At 37.5% G+C, this 16,742-nt stretch overlaps 1 protein-coding gene and 1 non-coding gene across 2 annotated transcripts; one reads left to right on the top strand and one right to left on the bottom strand.

Moving 5' to 3' along the window:
- Positions 1–10,177: 10,177 nt before the first annotated feature.
- LOC110629829 (aquaporin NIP1-1) lies at positions 10,178–11,859 on the bottom strand. The gene is made up of 5 exons (XM_021776981.2): positions 11,647–11,859; positions 11,109–11,327; positions 10,812–11,018; positions 10,599–10,660; positions 10,178–10,468 (listed from the first exon to the last, which is right to left on the bottom strand). The coding sequence occupies exons 1-5, from the start codon at positions 11,788–11,790 to the stop codon at positions 10,276–10,278; spliced, it is 825 nt and encodes a 274-aa protein (XP_021632673.1). The 5' UTR covers positions 11,791–11,859; the 3' UTR covers positions 10,178–10,275.
- A 427-nt stretch (positions 11,860–12,286) lies between these two features.
- Positions 12,287–12,437, top strand: LOC122721627. The gene has a single exon (XR_006348331.1). It is a non-coding gene; the product is annotated as a U4 spliceosomal RNA (small nuclear RNA).
- Positions 12,438–16,742: the final 4,305 nt, after the last annotated feature.

Here is a 16,742-nt window from a genome sequence, read left to right on the forward strand (position 1 = left end):
GTAAAGCATTTTGAAGACAAATCTCAGCTGATGCGTGAGCAATGCATAACGGAATATCAGGAGTCTGATGAGCTGAAAAGGAAGATCGAGCAGGCCTGTGAGGCTCACCTCCAGGACTACAAGGACTCTTCTGAGCTTAAGGAATTTGTGGCTGAGGCCTGCGAAGCACATCTTAATGAGTATAAAGCTTCTGGTGAAATGGGAGCGGCTATTCTTAAGAAAGCCTTCCGCATGTATGTGACCGGCTAGAATCGTGGTTTAAGAGAAGCCAGACACGCTCCTGATACTCCTTTGGCCGAGCTTCGCAAGTACGAAGCGGACTCAGATGGCGAGCCAGTGTTGTATGGGGAGGATGATTTCCCTATGCCCCGAGGAGATTGCCGGAGGAACATATGCCGGCCAGCTGAGTCTTCTTCGGAAGAGTCCGAGCTAGAGGGGGAGGACGTGGAAGTCCTTGAGTCAGGGAAGGATGACCCTAACTCTGAGAAGGAGGAACTCCACCTTGAGTCAGAGATAGCTCCTGTTGTAAACATTGAGGGCTCTGATCCAAGGGATTCCGAGCTTCCTTCAGATGTAACTGCAAGTATAAATAATGTAGGCGAGGGCGTTCTTACTGATGTAAGTCCTTTAAGGACTATTTATCCCCCCACCTTGTCAGAAGGATAATTTGTAATAGTTATTTGTAATGAAATATCAGTTTTCTTTTTCCTCAAAGTACTCTAATATCTTTTTTCTCATATTTGTACACTATGTATTCTCATTCATAAGCTTTGAATTGCTCTTGAGTTGCAAGCTCAGCTCTTAGCTAATAGTCTGAGAGATCAAATCTCATACCTTTTAATGGTGACTAGCATGTCTGCTTTTTGCTTTTAGCCCCTTCTTCTTGGTTGTAAATTTGGATGTTTGTTCCGAATAAACTGATCTGGACTTTGAGTATAGCCCCTTTTTCTCCCTTATTTATGCTTCTGAAGATTTCTTCATTTATGAGCCCTTTTAGAGAGGGAGCTCGGCCTTTTTCTTTGGCCTTCATATCTTTGAGCTTCTGAGGATATAAGTCTATCCGAGCTGGGAGCCCGGCTTTGAGCTTTCGAGAATATGGGTCCGTCCGAGCTAGGAGCTCGGCTTTTTGTTCTATAGCCATATTTTTAACGTTAGCATCTGTTTTGAGGTCGGCGCTTCTTTAGCTATCGTGCCTCTTCAGGAGGTCGGAACCTGATTCTTCTTTGGTAGCTCTGGGCTCCTCTCTTTTTTGAGATCGGAACTGTGTTTTTATGAGTTTGTCCCTGCATGGAAAATTTTCATTTCGGGAGGCTTTTAAGCCCTTCACCGACCATTTTTGTTTTCAGGAGATCTTACAAGATCCTAGCTGTTTTTGTTCCGGAGTGACCTCGGGGCCCTCCGGCAGTTTTTTTATTTTTTCGGGAGTTCTGGGGGATCTCGGTCTTCTTTTCTTACCCGGGAGTTCTAGGGGATCCCGGTCTTCATGCTCCGGGAGGCATCTTTATGATCCTCACCGGCCGTTCCGGGGTGACCTCGGGGCCCCGCCGGCTGTTTTTTTGTTTTGTTTTCCCGGGAGTTCTGGGGGATCCCGGTCTTCTTTGTTTACCCGGGAGTTCTAGGGGATCCCGGTCTTCATGCTCCGGGAGGCATCTTTATGATCCTCACCGGCCGTTCCGGGGTGACCTCGGGGCCCCGCCGGCTGTTTATTTGTTTTGTTTTCCCGGGAGTTCTAGGGGATCCCGGTCTTCTTTGTTTACCCGGGAGTTCTAGGGGATCCCGGTCTTCATGCTCCGAGAGGCATCTTTATGATCCTCACCGGCCGTTCCGGGGTGACCTCGGGGCCCCGCCGGCTGTTTGTTTGTTTTTAGGAGATCTTACGGGATCCTGTTTGCTTTTGTTCCGGGGTGACCTCGGGGCCCCGCCGGATGTTTTTTGTACCTCTTTGAGGTTTTGCACAAGATTCAGGCTCAGTGGCCTTACTGTCCTTCGTCATCTCAGCTGGTTTTGGACCTAACTGAGGTCTTGTTTTTTTTTTTTTTTTTTTTTCAAGGGATCTCTCTGAGCCCTGTTCTTTCTTTTTCATGGAAGAATATTATTCATAAAGACAATCATATTGTGTAGACAATTTTATTTACTCATATTCATCAAAATACAATGTTTTTCTTTACAAATACTTCAAGGGAAATACCTCTTTAGGTCCTGGATGTTCCAAGCGTGGGGCTCGGGGTTTCCTTGCATATCTTCGATTCGGTATACCCCTGGCTTGACCACTTTTGTCACCTTGAATGGACCTTCCCAGGTCGGTGCTAACTTGCCTGCAGCTGCTCTTTTTCCTGTAGCTTCCAGGTTTCTTAAGGTCAGATCTCCCACTTTTAAGCTTTTTTCTCTGACCTTTTGGTTGTAATATCTCGCTGCTCGTTGTTGATAAGCGGCAGTTCGGACTTGGGCTTCTTTCTTGACTTCCTCAAGAGCATCCAGGTTGCTTCTTAACTTATCCTCATTGGTATTTTCACTAACGAATTGGACTCGATGAGTGGGGATCTGCAATTCAACTGGGACTACAGCTTCTGTGCCATAGGCAAGTGCAAACGGTGTTTCTTTAGTGGGCGCTCTGGGAGTGGTTCGGAGTGCCCATAATATGCTATTGAGTTCTTCTCCCCAATTCTCCTTTGCGCCATCCAGCCGTTTCTTTAATCCTTGAAGGATAGCTCTGTTAGTGACTTTTGTTTGGCCATTAGTCTGAGGATGAGCCACGGAGGAGAACTTATGCCATATGCCCATGTTCGTCGTGAAGGCTCTGAAAATGCTACAGTCAAATTGTCTGCCGTTGTCTGAGATAAGTACTCTAGGTATGCCAAATCTGCAGATGATATGCCCCCATACGAAATCTATCATCTTGCGAGCTGTGATTGTGGCTATTGCTTCTGCCTCTGGCCATTTCGAGAAGTATTCCACAGCCACCACTACAAATTTCCTTTGCCCCGTAGTCTTGGGGAAAGGTCCCAGGATGTCGATTCCCCATTGTGAGAAAGGCCATGGACTGGATATGCTTGCTTGAGGAGTGGCAGGGGTTCTGATGGCATTAGCAAATCTCTGACATACGTCGCACCTCCGGACAAACTCTTCTGCTTCTTTTTTAACAGCGGGCCAGTAGTATCCTTGCCTGAATATTTTGTTGGCTAATGTCCCTGCTCCCTCGTGAGCCCCACATAGGCCTCTATGTATTTCCTCCATTACCTTTGCAGCTTCTTCCGGACTCACACACCGGAGCCATGGGCTGGATTTCCCTTTTCTGTATAAGGTTCCCCTTATTACTTGGTAGTTGGCAGCACGAGCTGCTATCTTTCTGGCTTCATCTTTATCTTCGGGGAGCTCACCCTCCTCCAAGTATCTCAAGTATGGGGTCATCCAAGTTGGGCTCTGTTCTACCTGTAGTACCGTGTTTGTCTTTTTAAAAGCAGGTGTGCGGACATGCTGTATATATACTTCGTCGGGAAGCTGTTCCAACTCCTCTTTGGTCAATCGACTAAGCAGGTCTGCTTCCTCATTTTCATCCCGAGGTATTCTTTGAAATCTGACGATGACTCCCCGACCCGTGAGTTCGGCTTCTATAGTTTTTACTTTATCAAGATAGTTCTGCATGATGGGGTCCCTAGCCTGATATACTCCCGTCACCTGGTTGATCACCAACTGAGAGTCGCTATTCACCTCGAGGTCTGTTACCCCGACCTCCGAAGCTACCAACATTCCATTTACCAGGGCTTCATATTCGGCCATATTGTTAGAAGCCGTGAATTCTAGACGCAAGGCATAACATACTTTAAAACCTTCTGGCCCCTTAAGCATTATCCCAGCGCCACTACCCTCAGCACCTGATGCTCCATCTACATACAGCTTCCAGCTAAATTCTTGGGAGGGCTCTCTCTCTTCCTCCGTTCTTGACGACTCTGAGGATGATCCTCCTTTCTCCTCATTGAATGCGCATTCTGCTATGAAGTCAGCCAGAGCTTGGGATTTTATAGCTGTTCGAGGTCGGTACTCTAGACAGTAAGGGCTAATCTCTACAGACCATGCCAACATCCGCCCTGAAGTTTCCGGCCTATGTAGAATTTTCTTTAAGGGTTGGTCTGTCATCACGACTCCTTGGTGGCCTTCTAGATAAACTCTGAATTTCCGGACTGCTAGCAATAAGGCATAAGCCAATTTTTCAATGTTCGAATATCTGACCTCAGTGTCTCTGAGTACCTTGCTAACGTAGAAAACAGGCTTCTGTTCTTCTTCTTCCACCCTTACTAGCACTGCGCTGATTGCTTATTCTGAGGCCGCCAGATATATCAGAAGTGTTTCTCCTTTTATGGGACTGCTGAGCACGTGAGGCGAGCTAAGATACTTCTTAAGCTCTATGAAGGCCTTTTGGCAATCTTCTGTCCATTCGAAATTCGGTACTTTTCTCAACTTTTTGAAGAATGGCAAGCACTTCTCTGCCGACCGCGACATGAATCGGTTAAGCGCTACTACTCTCCCGGTTAGTCTCTAAACATCTCTTACACAGGTCGGTGCTGGCATATTCAGTATGGCTTCCACTTTCTCCGGATTAGGCTCAATGCCTTTACCACTCACCATGTACCCCAAAAATTTTCCTCCCCTAATGAAAAAGGCACATTTTGCTGGGTTCAACTTCATTCTGTATTGATCTAACACTCCAAATACCTCCCTCAGATCTGCTATGTGTTGTTGGAAAGTGGAACTTTTGACCACCATATCGTCTACATACACTTCCAGATTTCTACCGATCTGGTTTTTGAAGATTTTATTCATCAACCTCTGATACGTTGCCCCGGCATTTCTCAATCCAAAGGGCATAGCCCTATAACAATAAGTTCCATCTTCAGTTATAAATGAGGTCTTTTCCTCATCCGACCTTTCCATTGGGATTTGATGATAACCCGACATAGCATCCAAAGAAGACATATAATCAAAACCGGCCGTTGAGTCGACCATTTTATTAATATCGGGTAAGGGATAACAATCTTTAGGGCAGGCCTTATTTAGGTCGGTAAAATCTATACACATCCTGTATTTGCCATTGGCTTTTTTGACTAACACAGGATTTGCCAACCACTGTGGGTACATGACTTCCCTAATAAAGCCTGCCTCTTCTAGCTTCTGCACTTCTTCCCGGGTGGCTTGTTGCTTCTCTTTTCCCACTACTCTCTTCTTTTGCTTTACTGGTCTGGCCTCGGGGAGGACATTCAATCGGTGTGTCATCACTTTGGGGTCAATTCCTGGCATGTCTGAAGGCTTCCATGCGAAGGTTGGCGCGTGACTTCGGATCAGGGCCATGACTTCACCTTTTTGTTCTTTGGTGAGGCTGGCATTAAGACTGAAGACCTTGTTTGCATCTGCTCCTGATAAGGGGAAAGTTTCCAACTCTCCAACTGGCTCTGTCCGGGCTTCTTTTGTTTCATCCCTGACCTCCAGAACTTCCGAGTCGAGTCCTTCTCCAGCTGAGCTCGGCTCTGTTACTGTGGCCAAGTATACCGCCCTTGCGTCTTCCTGGCTGCCCCGGACCATTCCCACTCCTTCTTCCGTTGGGAACTTGAGTGCCAAATACCTGATGCTAGTGACAGCTTCAAAGTCAAACAACGCCGGTCTCCCCAAAATCGCATTGTAGCTCAGTGGGAGTTTGACCACCAAAAACACCTCATGATGGGTGCGAGCTCTGGGTGCTTTTCCCAAGGTAAGAGCCAGCTTCACCTTTCCCTCTACAAGTACCGGTGCTCCTCCGATCCCCTTGATTGGTGACTGGTCCCGAACCATCTGTTCCTCTGGAATTCCCATCTGCTGAAACACTCGGTATGGTAGCAAGTTGACTTTACTCCCATCATCCACTAAGACCTTCTTTACCCGATAATTATGAATGACGGCTTCAATGACAAGCGCGTCATCATGGGGCATCTGAATACCCTGAGCATCTTCTGAGGAGAAAGTGATGATCATGGGAGAGTGGTCAACGATCTGCATGACTTCACTATTGCTGATCTCTCCTTCCCGGTTTCTCTTCTTTCCTCGACGGCTCATCCGTCCTCCCGTTCCTCCAACGATCATGTGGATGGTCCCACTGGACCCATCATTCACTGGTCCAGGTCCTATTCTCCTAGGCGTCTGAGTTTTCGGACCAGACTGAGGCCTCTGTCCCTCTGGTTTCTTCACAAAATTTTTGAGGTGCCCCCTTTTTATTAGCCTCTCAATCTCCGCGATTAACTGAAAATAATTATTCGTATCGTGCCCATGGCTCCGGTGGTACTGACAATACTTGTCAGGATTTCTTTGATCTGCTTCCGACTTCATGGGTTTGGGCCACTGGAGGAACTCCTTATCCTGGACTGCCATGAGCACTTCGGCTCTGGAAGCGTTGAGGGGGGTTGGTTTCTCGGGAACCCAAGGAGGGAGCACTCTTGGTTCAAGAGCCCGAGGAGGAGGTGGAGGCCTTTGATCCCTTTTCTCCCAAGCCTGTTTGTACGGCTCAGGCCTCTTTCCATGTTTCTTCTCGTGTCTCTCCGGCCTTCTCTCCTCCGGGGCTTTTTCTTTTCCGACCATCCGTTTAGCAAATCTACTCGTCACCAAGGCGTCATCCTGCCTTATATACTTCTCCGCCCTCTTCATCAACTCAGCCAGTGAGGTCGGAGGTTTTCTGCTCAAAGAACCAAAGAACTCGGCAGAGGTTGTTCCCTTTTGCATGGCCTCCACCGCTCTTCCTTCATCCAGCTCGGGAATCTGCAGGGCCTCCGTATTGAAGCGGGCGACATACTCTCTGAGTGATTCACCTTCTTTCTGTTTCACTGTTTCTAGATAGCTCGTCTTCCTATCAGCTGGCACCCCGGCTATGAACCGGCTGATGAAGCGGGTGGCAAGATCTTCAAAACTTCTAATGCTTTCGGCCTCCAGGCTGTTGAACCACGCCCGCGCCGGTCCCGAGAGTGTTGTTGGGAACACCTTACACATTAAGGCATCTGACAGGGTTTGTAACTCCATAAAGGTCTTATAGTTCATGACATGCTCTCTCGGGTTACCAGCTCCATTATAGGCCGCCATTGGTGGCATCATAAACTTCTTGGGAACGGTCTCCTGCTGCACTATCTTTGAGAAAGGAGACGAAGTGGGCAAAGAGGTTTGGCTCTGATCTTTCTTACCTAGCTCGGCTAAGAGTTGCTCTTTCAACCTTTTCAGCTTTTGGTTCATTTTCTCGTCTTCCGGGCCGGATCCTTTGCCCCAGCTACATTCTTCCTCCTCTGTTTCAGTTCTCGTTTCTCTGGTTGTTCCGGCAGAATAGTTGTCCGCCTCCTCATTTTCTATCAACTCTCTTGCCCTTCTCCCATGGATTCGGGCCTCCGGTTCTTCTTCTTCCCCGGCATCGTGGCTGTTAGTTTGGAGGCGGTCAGAGGTAGGTCGGGGTTCATTGGTTCTGGGTTCCTCCACTACTGGGAGTGCATTTACTGGGGTGCTAAGGCCCCTCTGTTGCATTATCTGCCCCAACCAGTGAGCAGTAGTCTGTAGCTGGAGAGCCATAGTTTGAATGTCCTGGTTAGACAGAGTCATGGTGGGAGTATTCCCTGCCAAGCTTGGCGAGGGATTAAGAGGAATAGGCGTTTGGTTATTCAACGTTGTAGGGCTAGAGAAGGAGAACTGCTGCCCATCCTGGGCAGAGCTCAGGTCATTTGGAATGTTAAGGTTACTTTCTTGGTGGTTTGCCATCGTGGATCTCAGTGGGTTTTGAAAGTGAAAACTCCGGTGATAAAAAGATCTCCTTCGTTTCCCACAGACGGCGCCAATTGATGATCTGAGATCCAATAGAATAGGGTTTTACAAGGGTTTTGGTATAGAAAGATAAAAACCTCTCCCTCCTTCTGGGGAGGAAGCCCCCCCTTTTATCCATTTCGCTTTGCTTACTGATGACGTGTAAAGGCCTCTCCGTGATTGGGACACGCGTCTCTGACATACAGATTCGGGTGTACGAGGGTATCAGCCGCCTGCTCCATGCGTAACGGCCTCTGATTCTCCTCGTGCGTACGCTCGAGCGGATCTGCCAGGCTGTCTGAATAGGGCTCTAGACACTGGGCTGGGCCGAGAGTTGGGCCGGACGCTGGGTCTGAGAGGTGAGGGCCTGCTGGTCAAGGACTGGGCCGATCTAAGTGAAGAAGCTTGGTTGAGCCCGGCCTTGAAGGTGGCACGAACCAGGCTCGTCTCGTGTATCAAGTGTGTGGGCCTCTGCAAGATGGGCTTTTGGCTATGATCAAGGCCCTGGGCCAGAATGGAGAAATCCAGCGGTCATCAGATATATATATTTTTTATGCATTAATTTAAAAATTATTGAACTAAATTGTGTGTCACATATTGAAAATAAGTTTATTGCATTTTGGTTTTAAAGACTTTGTTGGTATTTATTTTATAATTTGTATACATTAATGAGATTTTAATGTGACAGGCTAGCTAGTTGTTTAATGTGAATTTGCTTAACTCTTTGATCAATTGATTTTAAGAATTGTGTGAATAGCTTCCTGTGAGTTTTTGATAAAATGATCAATGAGTACATGCTTGAGGACAAACTTGATTTAAGTGTTTGGAGAAATTAATAATATGCATATTTATATAGTTTTAATATTCTAAAACACTTAGATTTTAAATTTAATTCAACTCAAAGTAAATTAATAAATTTGAGTTTTTATATCTTAGTAGGATAAGTAAGGTTGGACAAAAAAATCATTTTTAGACTCTACATTTTAAAATTAAAAGGTCGTGGCATAATTAAATTTATAAAAGAATAAGAAAGTAAAATTATGTTTGAACTCTAATTCTCGGATTATGGACCACATTATGACTATAATATAATTAACAAAAAAAATCAAAGTCCAGATTTAAATATGATATGCGATAAAATAATTCTCATATGTGAAAGCATATTAGACTCTAGCTCTTTTAGCAAAAATAAAAATAATATTTAATTATTTATTAATCTTTATCTATACTTAATTATAAAAAAATTAAAAATAAGAAAAATAATTTAAAATTATTTGGTTGGAAAGAGGAGTTTACTTCACCCTCCAACTTTTCAGAAATTATAAAATTATGACAACTAAATAAGATAATATTTCATAGTTTTTGGTAAGTTGAATCTTTCTTGCTAAGTTAGCCCTGACCTAACGAATCTTAATATATATCATTCAATTCTATTGTTAAGTTACCCCTAACTAAACGAATCTTAATATATATTATTCAATTCTATATTATATTCATTAATTTTTTTTAGAAATTATTTTAATTGTTTCTTTTGGTATTTGCTGCCCAGTTTCTTGAAAAGTATAGGTTCTAAAGAAGAATTAATCCAATTATTTAAATTGACTAAATCAATCTAAAGTTAATTTAAAATTAAAATATTTAAATCAAAATGAAAAAAAAAAAGATTTCAATTGGCCTAAAGGATCTGCAGAGTACGAGATAGGGTTGAGCAGTATTCGGTTCAAATTAAAAAAATCGATCGAATCGAATCGATTTGAAAATTTAGTTCAGTTTTTTATACATTTCAGTTTGATTCGGTTTTTAATTTTAAAAATTTTGATTATTTTAGTTCGGTTCGATTTCAATCAGAAAAAAATTGAAAAAATGAAACCGAACCGATTAGTGATAATAATATATTTTTTCAATAATATAGAGAAATTAAATCATATTAATATTAAAATATTTTAATTAAATTTTAAAATATTAAAAATAAAGTGTAAAAATTAAAAAAATTATTAAAATCGAAACCGATCAAATCGGACTGAATCAAATCGAATCAGACCGATTCGGTTCGATTCGGTTTCTGACCAAAATCGGTTCGATTCGATTTTAATAAACACTAAAATTTCAGTTTTCGATTTATTCAGTTCGGTTCAATTTTGAACCGAACCGACCGAATGCTCACCCCTAATACGAGGTCAATGAGTGGGCTTGCACCTACCTTATTATTTGTCCCCATAAAGGCTTCCGTGACGTTAAGGATTTTTTTTTTTAATATTTCTTTTATTTGATACAAAGAATTCAAAATTTTTTTAAATTTTAAAAACTTTTATTCTAAAAAATTTAAAATTATACATAATTTTATAAGAATTTATTTATTTATTTTTTTAATACCATTTAATTAAAACCCATTGATCTGTGTTAATGAGGTTTTCATACAGCATATAGGATTGAGATTCTTTTTTGGACATTGAATTTAGAGGAAAAGAATGGTGATTATTATACAGTTTTAGCGTTATCCTTATCAACAATATTTTCAGATGAAGGAAGCCAGATGAAACAGTACATGGTTGAAGCTGTTATCATTCCAAGAATGGGAGCCACAATATACACCCATAGACATTCAAACTGTTTGGCAACAAGTGCAGCTCCTATGCTTCTTGCTGGGTTCATTGAAGCTCCTGTTATTTTTCTGCAATTCACATAATCAAGTCTAGTTCACGGGTTTGCCTAGAAATTGAAACTCAACTAAAACACCAATAAAAATTTCAGTTTAATTTTTAGTGAAAACTTAAAATCGAAGATTGTGTTTCATCCATTACCCTGCAATTATTATATCAAAGAGCATTGCAGCCCCCACTGCGACTCCAGATAGCTCGTTTATCTGCATTTAAAAAAAAAAAAAAAAACCAATATTTAATTAATGAGATTTACTTCAATAGTATTAGTAGAGTCATCTCTTATGATTATAAAAAGAAAATCAATTAATAATTTGCATATAGGAAAAAAAATTGAAGTGTTGGAGAGTTTCTTACAGCTCTACTATCAGTGGCAACACCACAAATGGTGAGCATTAGAATGAAAGAGGTGATAAATTCCCATATAAAGCCTTCAAGATCAGTTGCCTGACCCGAATACTGAGTCACTGTGAACTTGATATCTGCTCTTCCATGGAGCATCACACTTAGAGTGAGGATGGCCAGTGTTGATCCTGCTATCTGTGATGCCACATATCCCAACACCTGCAAAAATTCAAAGAATAAACTGCCGATGTTGATCTATGTTAAGAGTATTGATGTAATATATATATATATATTACAGCTATTCCTAACCTTTCTCCATGAATACTTGCATTGAATTGCAAAAGCAATAGTAATAGCAGGATTGAAATGGCCACCTGAGACATGGCCTAATGCATATATCATCACCATCACAACAAGACCCCACGCCACTGCTACACCCACAGGTGAAATCCCATACTTAACCTCAATCATCAAAGAACCACACCCTATAAATATAATTACATAGGTTCCCATCAGCTCTGCCATTATCTAACCACAAAAAAGGAAAACCCAGTTAGCTGCTCAACATGGCAATGCCGAAAAAAAAAAAAAAAAATCTTGTGGTTTCATCAAATTTTCATTTTGAGCTCTATAATTTACTTCAAGATATTCAATTTTGTGTCTAAATAATATTTCATGTGGTATTGTATAATTTTTAGATTTTGTGTTAATTTGAAATTTATATAAAAAATATTATTTTAACACAAATTTGAATCATAGATATTGAAATAATTCATAGATTTTAAAGTAAAAAATCAATAAAACTATATAGTATTTTTTTTGTACTTTTTCCAAATAAGATTCCTACCTTGTGAGCATTGATTGGAAAAACAGTAACTTCTGCTGTTGAATCCTGTGAGGGAGTGTTTGCCATCTTTTCTTCTATTTTTGATAGGTCAATACTCACTGTACGCTTAGGGGAATGCACAGGAGAAGGGGATACTGCAGCCATTAGAAAAGCTTGATGAGTTTCAAACAAAGAGGCCTTCCTTCAACTTGATTCTGCTACATATAATTGGTCGTTTTATTACTTCCAAAACCAAAGCATTGGCATTGCCAATGAAAGGGAGAATAAAATCAAGATTGTCCCATTGATATGCTCGCAGATATTAAATCATGGGTGTCTTAATATATAATTGGCTGTAAATTCTGTTGGGTGATGCAATATCCTGATTCTTCTATGTTGTGTTCTTAGGAATCATCGACAAAACCCATTCATGCAGGGATCGAGGAGTCAAACACCAAGACTGAGAATTTTTGTAATTTAGTGTTTGTTTCAATATGTTGATTAAAAAAAGGCCAAACTTGTCATATACTATGAGATTATACGAATTGACAATTAAATTGGCAACTCAAATTGGGAAAGTTTAAGAATCCCACATCGTTTAGAGAACAATGCAGCAGCTGGAGTTTCATGTATAAACAAAGCAGGAAATGGAAGATTAAGTATCTTTGCGCTTGGGGCAATGACGCAGCTAATGAGGTTCTAACCGAGGCGCGTCTATTGCTGGTTGAAAACTATTTCCAAACCCCCTCTTCGGCCAGGGCTAGCCCTGGGCCGTCGAGAATTTCTGGAAGGGCTCCCTCTTGGGTAAAGCCCTACAATTATTAGACCTAAAGATTTTCCATTGTTCTTTCTTATTTACATTTTAGTTAATCAATTTGTTGTACCACTTTTAAGGCTCTATTTAGGATTGGGGTTGAAAACAACAATTATTATGTTGATTTTTTATTATAAGGAATTGTCTTCCCTTTTTTTTAATGGTAAACACGATCTTTCGTGGGAAATATCACGTGGGTCATTTGCCTAAGCTGCAATTCACCGATGACCATGTTTGGCAATTGGTCTGATAGTGGTCGGTCAAAGTCTATTTCCTCAAACTCATGTAAAATATTAAATATTACATTCAAAATTTTTACTGACCAGAGTCAAAGATTAAATAATATATTTAAAATTTTTACTGACCGAGTCAAAGGAGGATGATATGGAGTGGTTTCAACTTTCAAGTGAAATATGAAGGCATTATCCTTAACGTGCCCAAAAATGCAAAAAAAAAAAAAAAAAAGTGTCGCAGTTTAATTAGAAGTGATTTGCTTATATTTGAACTTTGGGTAAGTTGTCATGTGTTGGAAGAGAATTTTTTTTATTTATATAAATTATAGTTTAACCTTTAATTTTAGCGTAATTAATGAATCGTTAATTGTATTTTAAAATTAAATATTTAAATCATTTTATAATTAATCTGTTCAAATTAAAGATCATATCTATAGTGCACTCTGAGATTTAGTCTGGTGGAAAGTGCATCCTTATAATCTTGTGAGATCAAATGTTCGACTCCCCCACCCCCTATTTCAAAAAAAAAAAAAAGAAGATCATATCTATAGTTATATTAGTTAATAAGTCAAACGGATAATAAACATTTTAAATGCCTAAAATACTTCATAAATGCTTAAATTTCTGTCAATGTGGGTGAAACACTTTATATTACATATGTTATACTTTAATCCATAAGTTTTAATGTCATCAACGGATCAATTTTTATATTTTTAAAACTATAAATGTTAATATTTCTATATTTAGTCCGTCTAAAATCACATTTCTTCTATCTATATTCAAAGTTAGTGGATCGTTAAACTTCTAAAAATATTATTTTCCTTTTAAAATATTTGATAATCTGTATATTGTGTAGTTTTAATGTTCTAAAACGCTTAGATTTTGAGTTTACTTTTATTTAAAACATGTTGATTTATTTGAGTTTTGATATTTTGGTAAGATAAGCAAGAATTGGAGAATAATAAGAGAAAAATCGTATTTAGACTCTACATTCTGAAATTAAAAAGAGTCGTAGGTATGACTAAGTTCACAAGAGAATAAAGAAGTAGAGTCATGTTTAAACTCTAATTCTTAGATGTACTGTGTTATAAACTACGTTATGGGCATAACATATTTGACGAGAAGAATCTAAATCTGATATGCGATCAGAAAATCCTCATGTGCTAATACATATCAAACTCGACTCTTTTGGAGAAAACTTTTCTATCTTATTTTGGTTATTAGTATTTAGGTTAAACTAAGATTTTTAATACTATATAAATATGATATTTTAATATACAATATCATCTTTTACTCTGAACTAATTTGAGGAGGCTGAAAGCACTCTTCTTGTTGTTGTATTTCAGTTATGAATATGTGTGGCTAAATTCTTCTTTTTAGTTGAAGAATAATTGAGATTTTAGTTTATCTGGTTGTGAGATCTATATGATTCTATTGCTTCTTTAAATATTTTTGATATTTATATAATTGTTCTGTTAATTGTTACATTAAGGCGCCATTGCTCAATTGATAGGATAATATGTTGCTATTCAGATTGATCAAATCCGTAATTGTTTAGTTGAACTAAAATAAATCCGTAATTATTTAGTTGAACTAAAATAAGTATTGTATTAGGTTGAATTAGGTTGCGTATGCCCTTCATAAGATATAATATAATCTAATTTAAATGAACTAAATGTCTCACGTTTATTGGTTAGAGTCAGGTCCTTATAATTCTGAATGCTGTAATTGAGTTCAACTTTAGGAGCGTTTTCTATGGTTATCCAAGAATAAGCTAACAAGCATCTATTAGCTAGTTTAAAATCTAAGGAATGATTGAATATTTAAAGCATTTTTTATATCTATAATTTGAAATTATTTTTACATCTGTGATCAACTAATAAAATTGAAAATAAAATTAATCTTTTGACTGAATTCATCTCATATTGATTTTCTCTCTTAAATTTAATTGCTCTGTTTCTTTGATTAATTTAGTTTATTTTTTTATTGAATTAATTTTTATTTCTTTGCATTTAAAATCCCCCTATTTTATTTTTATTGTTATTTTTTATTCATTCAATAGAATTATTTTCTTTCTAGTATACGTGGGATGACTCTGTTCACAACTATCATAATTTATTTTATTTTAGAAAAACATAAATTTATTTTTGATAGTTTTGACACCCATCAGTATTGTTTATAAAGGTTTATAATATACTTAAAACCTATTTGGTACTACTTAAAAATGCTAAAGTTGTAATTTTTTCTAAAAGTTTTGAAATTATCAGATATTAAAATACTTAAATGAATAAAAACTAAAGAAAGTGTTAAAATTAATTGAACAAAACAATCTAAACAAAAGTTAATATGGTTTAAGTATTTTTTTCAAATGAAAAATGAAGGATCAAAGTTTTGAAATTTTAATAGATGAGGAAAATGGAAAGAGTCCTAATTTCTTAATATTTTTAATTTAAAAAGAGAGTGATAAAAATATTACCATGCTTTGAATGATAAGAAATGCAATGGTATAAACGAATCGAGTCGAGTCGAGTTTTCAAAAACTCAAATTTGATTCATTAAATTTTTTTTGAGTTCGGATATTTTATTCATTTTAAACTCGAGTCAAATGTTAATAAACTCAAATTTGGTTTGTTTAGTAAACGAGTTTAGACGAGTCGAGTTTTTATTGAGTCTAATTTTAAAAAGTTCATAAACAATTAAATTTATTTACAACTATAATAAAATTTAGTTTAAAACTAATAAATGTAAAATTAAATAATTTTAGTAAACTCATGAATTTTTAAAAAATAAGCTTTTTAAATCTTAAAAATCCAAATATATGTAAGTCTGAAGAGTGTAATTAAATTGTGTAGAGCTGAATTCTAAAAAATTCAGATTTGCCTCATGAAAATTTATACAGTTTTTAAGCTAAATTTTCTTACGATATCAAATTCAGCTTATTTAACGAGTCTGTTCACGAACCAGTTTACGAATCTACTCATGAACTGAAAAATAAGTTAAGTTCACGAGTTTTAATGAGTTGAATAATGTAGAGATTAAACTCAGCTCGTTTACTAAATGAGTTTAAAAACTAAGCTTAAATTTGATTTATTTAGAAGTCGAGTGGAACTTTTATCGAGTTAAATATTGAATAATTCACGAATAGTTTAATTCATTTACACTCGTAAAAGAATAGATGGAAAGACCGGAATTTAGACGAATTTTTTATAAAAAGATTCAAGTGTTCGATTTTAAAAATTCATAGTCTAATTCATTAATTATACTGAAAATTAGAGATTAAATTATAATTTATTTTTTTTTATTTTCTTAAAATTAAAACTTCTGTTGAAGAGGGAATTCTAATAGTAAGGAAAAGGAGGAGAGAGGGTTAGATGTATATTGAAGAGAATTTCGTATAATTTCTTTAGAAATAATAATTTTTTTTTCTCATTAGACTATTGGAAAATGGTTGATTAACAAAAATTTGAAATAAAGGGACCTCGCATTTAACTAATAGAAGCATTTTTTAACGATTAAATGGTTTAATTTAAATAATGGATCAATCGTTATAAGTAAAAGAACTCAGAATAAAATAATAAAATTCCCTATAAATTATATGTTTTCAAGTTATGGTTTCATTTTATGTCTTTTTTGTTGGTAAATACTTAGATAATGATCCACAAATACATTTGATTGTTTAAAACATTTAACTCTTGTTTGGAATAAAAATTACTATAAATATTTTATTTAATTTTATTTTTTATTATTTTTTAAAATATAAGAATTTATTTTTTTAATTTTTAAGCATAACTAAAAACTAATAACTAATGCTCTTTATTTTTTTAAAATTGCAAATAATTTTTAAATAAAAAAATCGAATCTATTTATATAAAAGTATTATTCTTTTAATTTGTCGAAAATGTTTATGTATTTTTTTTCATATTCTAAAGAAAATATTTTTATATTTTTTAAACTGAATTGAATTTGCATTATTAATGATATTAAAAAAAAACATTTTATTTCAATATTAGTAATTTCTTAATTTTTTTCGTATCAATAATGGATGGATGAGAATTTGTCCCAATTTCATT

The sequence above is a fragment of the Manihot esculenta genome, chromosome 13, assembly GCF_001659605.2.
Source record: "Manihot esculenta cultivar AM560-2 chromosome 13, M.esculenta_v8, whole genome shotgun sequence".
NCBI lineage: Eukaryota > Viridiplantae > Streptophyta > Magnoliopsida > Malpighiales > Euphorbiaceae > Manihot > Manihot esculenta.

Coding starts and splice junctions, on each gene's coding strand:
- LOC110629829 (XM_021776981.2), bottom strand. CDS start 11,790: ATGGCTGCAGTATCCCCTTCTCCTGTGCATTCCCCTAAGCGTACAGTG. Junction 11,019..11,108: donor GCAAGTATTCATGGAGAAAG/GTTAGGAATAGC, acceptor GAATTTTTGCAG/GTGTTGGGATATGTGGCATC. Junction 10,469..10,598: donor TTTGATATAATAATTGCAGG/GTAATGGATGAA, acceptor TGTGAATTGCAG/AAAAATAACAGGAGCTTCAA.